This window comes from Cydia strobilella, chromosome 13 (genome assembly GCF_947568885.1).
Source record: "Cydia strobilella chromosome 13, ilCydStro3.1, whole genome shotgun sequence".
Classification (NCBI taxonomy): Eukaryota; Metazoa; Arthropoda; class Insecta; order Lepidoptera; family Tortricidae; genus Cydia; species Cydia strobilella.
This window is the reverse complement of record NC_086053.1, coordinates 1,491,904-1,502,675: the sequence shown is the minus strand read 5'-3', so window position 1 is coordinate 1,502,675 and position 10,772 is coordinate 1,491,904. Positions and strand designations below refer to the sequence as shown.

At 39.4% G+C, this 10,772-nt stretch overlaps 2 protein-coding genes across 2 annotated transcripts in view; one reads left to right on the top strand and one right to left on the bottom strand.

Moving 5' to 3' along the window:
- The window catches only part of LOC134746477 (sterol carrier protein 2-like), a 187,382-nt gene extending 184,463 nt beyond the window's left edge, over nucleotides 1–2,919 (top strand). The window contains exon 5 of the transcript XR_010128237.1: nucleotides 2,908–2,919. The gene's annotated coding sequence lies outside the window, so the exon portion shown is untranslated. The remainder of the gene's footprint in view (nucleotides 1–2,907) is intronic.
- Nucleotides 2,920–5,547: 2,628 nt separating this feature from the next.
- LOC134746947 (mitochondrial 2-oxoglutarate/malate carrier protein-like) lies at nucleotides 5,548–9,568 on the bottom strand. The gene is made up of 6 exons (XM_063681519.1): nucleotides 9,418–9,568; nucleotides 8,660–8,878; nucleotides 7,802–8,011; nucleotides 7,231–7,333; nucleotides 6,287–6,411; nucleotides 5,548–5,764 (listed from the first exon to the last, which is right to left on the bottom strand). Exons 1-6 carry the CDS (start codon nucleotides 9,558–9,560, stop codon nucleotides 5,560–5,562), a joined length of 1,005 nt encoding a protein of 334 aa, XP_063537589.1. The 5' UTR covers nucleotides 9,561–9,568; the 3' UTR covers nucleotides 5,548–5,559.
- Between the last annotated feature and the right edge of the window lie 1,204 nt (nucleotides 9,569–10,772).

Genomic DNA, 10,772 nt, shown 5'->3' with positions numbered 1-10,772 from the left:
TTCGTACAGGTGGAACAGCAATAATATTGCTACATACGAGCTTTAATAAACTACGGACTACGGCGTAGCGGTATGCACGAAGCTTATCAGAACAATAGCTATAGCTAAAAAGAGGCGGAGAGAAAAGAAATGGTCCTTTCTATTTCCACTCTTCTTCTGTATGTATCCAACACTCACTTACCTCAATGAATTTGACTTGAATTTAAATATTTATTAGTTAATCACTCTGACAAAGAAGTAAAAATTGAAGACCTTCACTACTTATAACTAAGTTAGGATAAAACGGCTATTACGAACGAATTATTAAATAGCATTTCTATTTCTATTATTATTTATCAAGTTGGGATAAAACGGCTACGATCGAATTATTAAATAGCATTTCTACTGTTATTAAGTTGGGATAAAACAGCTACGATTGAATTATTAAATAGCATTTCTACCGTTATTAAGTTGGGATAAAACAGCTACGATCGAATTATTAAACAGCATTTCTACCGTTATTTAGTTGGGATAAAAACGGCTACGTTCGAAACAGCATTTCTACCGTTATTGAGTTGGGATAAAACGGCTACTATCGAATTATTAAATAGCATTTATACCGTTATTAAGTTGGGATAAAACAGCTACGGTGGAATTATTAAATAGCATTTATACCGTTATTAAGTTGGGATAAAACGGCTACTATCGAATTATTAAATAGCATTTATACCGTTATTATGTTGGGATAAAACAGCTACGGTGGAATTATTAAATAGCATTTATACCGTTATTAAGTTGGGATAAAACGGCTACTATCGAATTATTAAATAGCATTTATACCGTTATTAAGTTGGGATAAAACAGCTTCGGTGGAATTATTAAATAGCATTTCTACCGTTATTAAGTTGGGATAAAACGGCTACTATCGAATTATTAAATAGCATTTATACCGTTATTAAGTTGGGATAAAACAGCTACAGTGGAATTATTAAATAGCATTTCTACCGTTATTAAGTTGGCATAAAACAGCTACGGTGGAATTATTAAATAGCATTTCTACCGTTATTAAGTTGGGATAAAACAGCTACGGTGGAATTATTAAATAGCATTTCTACCGTTATTAAATTGGGATAAAACGGCTACTATCGAATTATTAAATAGCATTTATACCGTTATTAAGTTGGGTTAAAACAGCTACGGTGGAATTATTAAATAGCATTTCTACCGTGGTTTGATGAAAGTTTTAAACATGGGATTATTTACTACTTATTTTTAAAGAGCGCTTTTAGTTGTAATTTTACTAATTCCACGTAAATACCCATTCGATGCTATTTGATGTACTTGTACCTGAGAGTAATCCGATTCTCTAAATACCTACCTACTGAATGTAGGTGGCAGAAATTGGTGTCAGCACTTTTCTATTTAATTACTAATACTAATATAATAAATATTTGGGGCCAGTATTACACAGATCGAGCTAGCCCCAAACTAAGCAAAACCTGTACTATAGGTACTAGGCGACTATATACATACGTATATACTTTGACTAACTAAGGTCTGTTTTTTTATCCCGTAGACTAAAATGACGTTTCATGTGTAAGGCATGACATTTCTTAGTACCACATGAAATGTCATTTTAGTCTACGGAATAAAAAAACAGAATTTAGGGAACTCGATTTTACCCCTCCTCCATAATCATTAATATTTTTTCTTATAGATAGCTACCCCCGTAAAATGCCAGTTTTACCCCCACGGGCGTAATTATCCCCAGGTTAGGAACCGTTTGATTAGGGAGTATATAGAATATGTAGCTGTAGTTAGTTAGTTTTGCTGGGCATTTTCCGCAACTCGACATCCAATGTGCCTATTTTGCGTGAAACGAGGTAGCGCTACTCCAACCACCCCAGCTCCTCCACGAAGCCTAGCAAGGTCTTCAGGTTGCTAGTTGCTTCCTTTAGTGTGCATGGATTCCCTAGGTATTTGCTCCTATATACTTCTACCTGTTTACAGTCTAGGAGAATATGTTTTGTTGTTTCTTCTTCTGCCATGCACGCTCTGCACATGGGGCTGTCCGTTTTACCCATAATATGTAGGTGTTTGTTTAGTGTGTTATGTCCTGTTATTAATCCTACTATTTTACGTAGTTGGCTTCTTGGTGTTTTCAGTAATATTTTGGTAAGTTTGTGGTTCAGTTCCGGTAGAATTTCTTTGGTTTGCCTGCATGTCTTCATTTCATTCCAGTACTTGTTGTGCAGTTGTCTGTGATGTTGTTCTAGCTGGTTGTGTATGTAGGATATTGGTAGGTAGCTGTAATGTTCAGCCAAGGTATGGTTGGACCGGACCGATACAGTGACTGAGTGTTATAAGTACGATGCTTGTTATTATATAAATAATTTTAATTTAATCGTTATGTTGTATCTTCTTGCTGTGTAACTTTTCCTTATTTGTTCATTATATGTTATTTTATGTCTTTTTTCTTCCTGTCTGTTACCTTACAAGATTCTTCTCACCTGATGGTCTCATCGGAAGATCAGCGCTGGAAGTCACCAGCAACATGCTGAGATGAGGCCATTTCGTGGCACTTTAATCTTATTTTATGTTTTCTTTTATATTATGTAATGTCTTGTTTGTTTGTGCTTACGAATAAAATCTTATTCTATTCTATTCTATTACATTCTTATTCACATATAAAACACCCATGACTCAGGAACAAATATGTTCATCACACAAATAAATGCCCTTACCGGGATTCGAATCCGGGACACTTACTTTGCTCTTTGCTTTACTTTACAACAATTCTATGATAACTCTTTGACTTAGTAACTTCTAAACTACAAATAATAAGAAATTAGAATTTCTTCCATGAGTTTATATATTTGATGCTGTCATAAATACCAACATATTTCGACAACATTTAAAAACACACAACATTAAGTCACAGTACGTAACAAAAACCTCATCGCAAAGCACTGCAGCTCATATCAAAAAAGCCAAAAATTTTTGTGTAGTATAATGTATCCAACTTATTTTAAAAACATACTGACTATAGATATACTGCCTTCTTTCAAAAGACGATTTAAAAAGACCCTTAACATAAATTATACTCTGATTTGTAATTAGATTCCAAAAAACTAACCTCACTCAGATCCTTTTTCTTTCGTAATAATGGAAAATATGTAAAGAAGTAAACTCAAATTTCCCTTTTGCATACTCTAGCATTTAAAATAAATATAGATGTATCATTTTAGCTTTGTTTAGTTTCTTAAAACATACGGAAAAGAGAAAAAGTGAGGTTAGTTTTTTGGAATCTAATTACAAATCAGAGTATACTTAGGGGTGCTTAGGGCAATATTATAAGCAGGCATCGTAAACTGCGAGCGAAATCCATTGAAATGACGCACTTTCAGTACTTTGACTTGATTTGACTAAGTAGTTATAAGCCTTAGAGCGTTTTTACATTGTCTGATCCGGAATCGGATGTCCTTTTGAGAAAAACAGCCGCTAGAAAATGGCCTATGGCATCCAGTGCTTTTATTTTTGCTTCAACGCTTTCTTCTGAACAACAAACATTAATTTAACGTATAAAAATATATAGGCACTTTCTTAATCTTTGCTTCTTGTGGTCGTATCCAACATCCGATATCGGATCGAACAATGAGAAAAACGCTCTTAATGTACCAGGGATTAAGGGAGAGCATTCCGCTAAATAGGATTTGAGAGACCTTTAGGTTTATTTATCCTTTTTCAGAACACTTTCTGCTATTCCTTTTGTAGTTATAAGCCAATATTCAATTATTCACCACTACCTACTGGGTAAGAATAATTATAATGTAAACTGCTACACCCTAGTAGGGTCCATGTTTGTACTTATGTAGACTTTTAACATCTTTATAAAATACCATGGTTGCATTGAATAAATGATATGATATGATATGATATTTAAGAGGGCAGAGAATTGTATTTGCTGTTTCTCCGTCCCTCGTAGCAGCAAGACGGCGGAAAGAGTCCGGCGACAGGATATAATAACCCCGTAAGACATCACCTTGTTCGTTCCGATATCGGATGTCGGATATAACAACAATAAGTCAAAATTTTAAAAGCGCCTTTTTATATTTATTTAGTCATTGTTTAAATGTTTATTGTTCAAAAGATAATCTTAAATCAAAAAAGAAGTATTTGATGCCAAAGGCATCCTAGCAGCTGCTTTTCGCCAAGGATTATCCGACATCCGACATCGGATCGGACAGTGTGAAGACACTCTTACGCTCTCCGAGGATGTTGGGAAAAACCTGTGCAAGTTGCGGAAAATTTCCAAGAGGTATGAAAGTGTTCTCAGCAATTACAGGAAAATCTTACAAGTCGGTCGACGTCTTTGGCTGTGTCACTTCTTTATAATTCCACCTAACACCACATATGTCAAAACTGTGTTATACTGCCGCACATATAAGGCCGCGGGCTGGACGCAAGCGGCGCGCGGCAAGCGGCGAGCGGCGAGCGGCGAGCGGCAAGTCAATCTTCCATCCAGTCCGCGGCCTTAGGAATCTTGCCAAAGATACCGCAAATCTTGGGACTTAGAAGTCTATCTCTTGGAAGTCGACGTATTCATCAACGAGTCTATCCAGTACGACGTATGAAATGAGGGTGTGGATAACCTGTCGTATGTAGTAGGGGAGGAAGCCTTTCCACAGATAGTAGCTTACGCCTTTGGATACGAATAAATGCCGTATGGATGAGATGGATGAGAATAAATGCCGTCAAAAAAGCAATTATCAGATATTTATATCTTTTTTTGGCTGTGTCACTTCTTTATAATTTCATTCATCACTACATACTGTCCGCGCGCGAATTCCGTGCACGGCTGAGGAATGTTAGGAATGTTGGGCCTCATGACAGAATGATGTCATTTTGTACGTACGGGCGCGGCGCACCCCCCCCCCCCCCCCCCTTCCTCGATCTCCGAATGCAGGGAATTAGCGGACAGTACGTGATAGCTATGTGATCCTGGCTTACGAAGTAGAAAGCCAAAGATACCAGACGTCTTGGGTCTTCGGACTTAGAAGTCTATCTCTTGGGCTGTGTCGCCTCTTGGAAGTCGACGTATTGTTCAACGAGTTTATCCAGTACGACGTATGAAATGACGGTGTGGATAATCTGCCGTATGTAGTAGGGGAGGAAGCCTGAGCTACTATCTGTGGAAAGCTCTCCACAGATAGCTCACGCCTTTGGATACGAATAAATGTCGTATGGATGAGATGGATGAGAATAAATGCCGTAAAGAAAGCAAATCAATATTTTGATATTTATATCTTTTTTTGGCTGTGTCACTTCTTTATAATTTCATTCAGCACTACATACGTGATAGCTATGTGATCCTGCGGGCGCATGCAGCATGGTTCCATTTTTATCGCCTGTCAGCCTGTCACTATATCCATCACTTTCGCACTCACGGACTTGGTAGAACGTGACAGGCATGGTGACAAGCGATAAAAGTGCGACCGTGCTACCGCCGCTGGCGTACGTAAGTAGAAAGCCAAAGCACGCCAAAGATACCAGACGTCAAGGGTCTTCGGACTTAGAAGTCTATCTCTTGGGCTGTGTCGCCTCTTGGAAGTCGACGTATTGTTCAACTAGTTTATCCAGTACGACGTATGAAATGACGGTGTGGATAACCTGCCGTATGTAGTAGGGGAGGAAGCCTTTCCATAGATACAGCAGGCCTTTCTTGCGGAGCATGCTTGTGAGGATGTCCACGCTGCGCCGGTGACGCTCTTGGTATGATTGATATCTGGAACAAAATACAAGTACTTTTGAAAAGTAAGATAAATTCATAATGTCGGGTAGTTCTGAAAATGGAATTTTCGTCGTGAACAGATCCTCTGATAGTAAATTCATTTATTAGATAATAAGTGTTATAAAATGAATATAAAACTAAAACTAACTACAATTATAATAACTAAAGCTAAAAATTAAAAATACCTATCAACATTTTGTGCCCTTGGTAGGGTGCCAAGCCAATCGCGCAGCAGCGTTCACTTGGTTTAACATTAGGTACATCTCAAAACTTTTTTGTATTAGAAGAACTGCATTGCGAGACTTGCATTTTTTTGACCGACTTCTTTACCCAGAAGGAGGAGGTTCTGTATTCGGTTATGGCTATTTTTACATGTAATGTCTTTGATGGGATACATTTATTTTCATATGGGTTTCAGGTGTATTGGGTATTATTATACGCGGGAACACTAAGCGTTGTTATCGTTCAAGTCACAAATCGTACCGTAAAGTGTCTAAAAAATGGCCATAACTCTACCTGGTCTTAACCTGGTCGACGGGCAAGGACAGAAAGGCAGAAAAGAGGCTGGAGATGGCAGCGGTGTACAGATGCAGTTTGATGCCGGTGTCCATATGTTCTCCCCGGGTGAACGCTTTTCGGACCTAGTGGGTGACATAAGGCTAAAAGGATGAGATGTTACTTTAATGTTGTGCCAAGTTTCATGCTATTTCAGCATATAATTTTCAGGGACCGGTCCGGTATCCCCTTCCAGGGTTTTTGAAGGGGATTTCGTAAGGCTTTGCTTACCAAAGCCGTTGCTAACTAAAACCCTTATTTCAATTGGATTTTTAAGCGCTACATAATACGAGTAAGCTCATACCCGTTTCTAAGCGCTAACCTCTTGAAGGGGTATCGATTATAAATTATAACGCTTTTGCCATTTTAAAACTTTCTCTTCGTAAAAATAGAATCAAATATTGCTTATTTATTTTATTATAAAGTGTTGTAGTTATAAACTGAAAGTTATGACACCTGTGCTGTATGGCGCGTTGACAGCACAGGTGTAATATTTTTTTTAATTAGGAAGGAGATACCCTTTCATTTTAGCGGTATCTCCGAAAGGGAAACCCCTTTCTAGAGCTAAGCCAAACGAACGGGCAAGCAATACAAAGGAAAAGCCAATCGTTGGGGCTATTCGATAAACGACTAAGCCATTTAAAGGCTTTTTTCTGGGAAGGGGTGGACGGGTCCCTGATAATTTTAAAATGAGTGGGTAATAGTTTCGATTATATGGCAGCTCTTGTGACGCTTAAGGGAGAGAGAAAGAGGAGTCAATTGAGAATGTACAGTCGCCATCAGATACATCGGAGCGGCCGAGGTGTTCACAATATCTGAACACGCACTCTAACGCCTTGACAATAGAGGCGTGTTCAGATATTTGTGCACCTTGGCCGCTCCGATATATCTGATGGCGACTGTACCTCGGAGTAAACGCCGACTTGTGTTGTGGTAACGAAGATGGACCGTATGAGCGTGGGCACGGCGCCGCGCCACCACGTCGCCACGCCTTCTCTGCGGGCTATTCTGAAAGGTTACAATTTACATATTATTATCAAGTATCAGTATTCAAGTTTTTTCTAGAAATTCTTTGTTCAAACTTTCGTGAACAATATAAGGTTAAGTATTACAATATCACGTCAATGCCTAATGAAGTAGGAAAATGTTGTGGTAATGAAGTGAACGACTAAGATGCTAGATGTTTGTCGATGTACGATTGGCATCTTGGCTAGTAGCTAGGCTCCCAGGTGCACGCTCTCCATCTATGTCTGTGCCCATGCACCAGCGTCGGGGGTAACTAAAGGATATGCATTAGCCGTATAGGTACTCACCTCAGTGTAAAATGACGTTTTCGGGACGTCGCACATGTTTACACGACACGGAGCAGCGCGAGCGCCGCAGACGCCGCACTTCAATCATGCGCATGAGCCCCATCTCTGTCCGTGACCGTGAACTAGCGTTGGGGTAACTAGGGATAGGCACTGGCATACTCACCTCAGTAGCTGTAAAATGACGTTTTCGGGCCGTTGTACATATTTGCACGACACGGAGCAGGGTGGGGAACAGCGCGAGCGCCGCAGACGCCCAATCTCGATCATGCGCACCAGCCCTATCTCCGAGGGCGTGCCCATGAATGCACCCACCAGCCCGGCGATGATGCCGATGCGGAGACGCGCTGCGAAGTCTGGACCCATGTCGTGGTCTCTGTTGAGACAGAAGGACTTGTGAATTCTCTGAAAATATGGTGGTACATTTCACGTAGCATATCAGACTACGCGTAAAAGTGTAAATAATTTTTGCGTATCTAATAACAGTAATAATTAATCGAAATTAAACTATCGTGAGACATATTTCAAAATATTTAGTGCACGGAGTAGAGCCGCCGCGGACCCTCGTGCCTGAGAAAGGACTCCCGAAGAGTCCGAAACGTCGCCAAAAGTGACTAAAAATAATAGGAATAAATAACTTAGCAAAAAGTTTCTATATGAAGTAAAATTAAGACTGTGACAGACTTTTGAACAGGAACTGTAGAAATATACCTAGTATATTTGGCAAAGTATTCAAAGGTGGCAGATCTGGAAAGAATGCGATCGCGTTTTATACCTTTTAAATGCTTCGTCAACATTCGCTATAGCCTGTGCGGGATTAAACATGTGCGGAATACAGCGCTGGATCAAATTGGAAAAATACGGCTATATAGATGTACGTAATCAGAAAGTTACTTTATATATTTATCATAAGGCAAACCATTTCCATTCCTAGTCTTGTAAAGCGTTGGTTTGACGTGAAGGTGAAATATAAACGGGGATCTGATGGGGAAAGAGCTGTCAGAAGCTTGCCTAGCTAACTTACTTTTTATATTTATCATAGAGTGCGTTGTAAACGTAAAGCCGTGAGCCCGTGTACGTCAGCTGCCGCAGCAGCCCCGCTGTCAACCCGGCGTAGAGGCCGCGAGTGCCCTCACAGACCATGATGCGATGGAGCATCCTCATCGTCGTCACTTTTTTCGGGAACAACTGCAGACGGACCTTGATCACGTCGAGCGGGTGAACGGCTGTGGTGGCTACCATGCTGAAACGTGACAGTCGTTCTCACTGCGGAGGGTGGTGACTCCACTGGCTAATTTTTATAACAATCTCCCTAATTCACCTCCTCATCCTTGCTTTTCCCCGGTAGCGTCCTAAAGGAATAAAGGTTTTGACTATGTCAGCGTCCGATCGTAAAGTTCCTATTAGGCCAAGCAATAAGAAGGTATAGAGAGAAATGCTAGGAACACAATTTTTAACTTCGTAGCTTTGTTTGGACTAGTTAGAGGAGATGAACATATCAAAAGTCCCCGGCCGTAACCCTTATAAATAGCATACTTGAATGATATATGCTACGTGAGTTCCAAGAAACCGGCCGGGGTTAGAAAACGTGACTTTCGGTTTGTAAGTTGCACGATATAGCTAGCTAACTACTTAGTTCATGTCTTAAAATCGTTTACTATGTAAATAATTGTTTTAACTTTTAAGTTGATTTAGATCGTTCGATAAAGGAGAAAAAATCGGAAAGCTGATCATGGACAAACACTACCAAGATGAGAGGTGGCATGTGGGCAAGCGACTTACCCGGAAACAACTCCCATGGCCACTTTAAACCTAGTAGGTATCATTTCCAGCCTTTTCTGGGCCCGATCTATCCTAGTCCAAGACACGTCTTCCGGTACTGGTCTTCCGAAAATATGCGCGGATTTTGAGCTCTCAAACACCATATACCTAGGATTTGGTCTAACATAAAGTAGATTTGTAGGATGTTGCTCGTCGAGAGTTACGGTAGTCATTTTTGGTATGGATGATTTAGAAGATTTTGGCTCTTTGAGAGTTCTGGAATGTAGCCCAAATTGTGGTGTTACAGGATTTAACTTATTAAAAGGATTGAACGGTTTTGCGCTGGTATGTGCTCTAGCCTTGGTTTTTACTATAACTAGAGATATACTTGTATCAGAATTCGTTGAAACCATGAAGATCTTGTTTTCTGTCTTATAGTTTATTGGCAAGAACCAATCTTTATTCGCATCTATTTGAAAGAGGTTCTCCGTATTTTTATTCAGACATTGTGTCGCTGGGGTCTGAAAATTCGGAGGATTTAAGATATCGTTCGGTTTCATTTTAAATGGATACAGATAGGGGTTGAGTTTCTTATTGAGTTTAGTATTCATGACGAATTTTATGAACTTGTACTCTCTATGACATTGTACACTGGTTCTTGCGTTTCGTCATCTTGTTTAAAGTATTTCGAGCGGTAGGTTTAAAAGCCATGTTTTTAGTTATATTCATGTATTACTTGTAAATTTGCATTAAAATGTTTGGCATGTTTTATTCTCATGACAGTCGTGACATTTTTGCGACTGACTTTTCTACGTCAGTTCTTCCTCTAGGTACGTAAAAAGGAGTTTTATTTACTATTTAGTGACCCTACATTGCCCTACTCACGAGCGCTTTTTCAACGCGCGTTAATAAAGCGCTTGAATCTGCCCGCACGCTGAATTCGATTTAAAGACCAAGGCTTAAAGTTAAAAATCCAACAACGCTTGATAAAAAGCGCTACCGCCATCGTGTGAATAATGGTTATTTCTCATACAAGGGTGCGAAAGGATTCTATAGTTGAACCACGAGCGAAGCGAGTGGTTTTAAAATAGAATCCTGAGCGTAGCGAGTGTTCAACACACGAGAAGTAAAATACATTTGCACCCGTGTGTAGGTAACACAGAACTTTTCTCCTCACTATAGCGAGGAAAGTGCAACATGCAAAAAAACAGCTCACAAAAAAAATTCTTTATTTGTACACTTTATAATCATCATGTTAATTATAATCATCATCAATAAAAGTAATTTTTTTGTTGACAATGTTGACATTGACGATGCGTTTTGAAATTGCATCTACTCAACATGTGCCTTCAGAATTATATTCAACATCATTATAT

Excerpts from the sequence above, each read along its gene's own strand:
- LOC134746947 (XM_063681519.1), bottom strand. The coding sequence starts at position 9,560 with ATGGTGTTTGAGAGCTCAAAATCCGCGCATATTTTCGGAAGACCAGTA. Across the intron at positions 8,879-9,417 it reads GCCATGGGAGTTGTTTCCGG|CATGGTAGCCACCACAGCCG; the intron begins GTAAGTCGCTTG and ends GTCACGTTTCAG. Across the intron at positions 6,412-7,230 it reads AAGTCGGCGTTTACTCCGAG|GTCCGAAAAGCGTTCACCCG; the intron begins GTACAGTCGCCA and ends GTCACCCACTAG.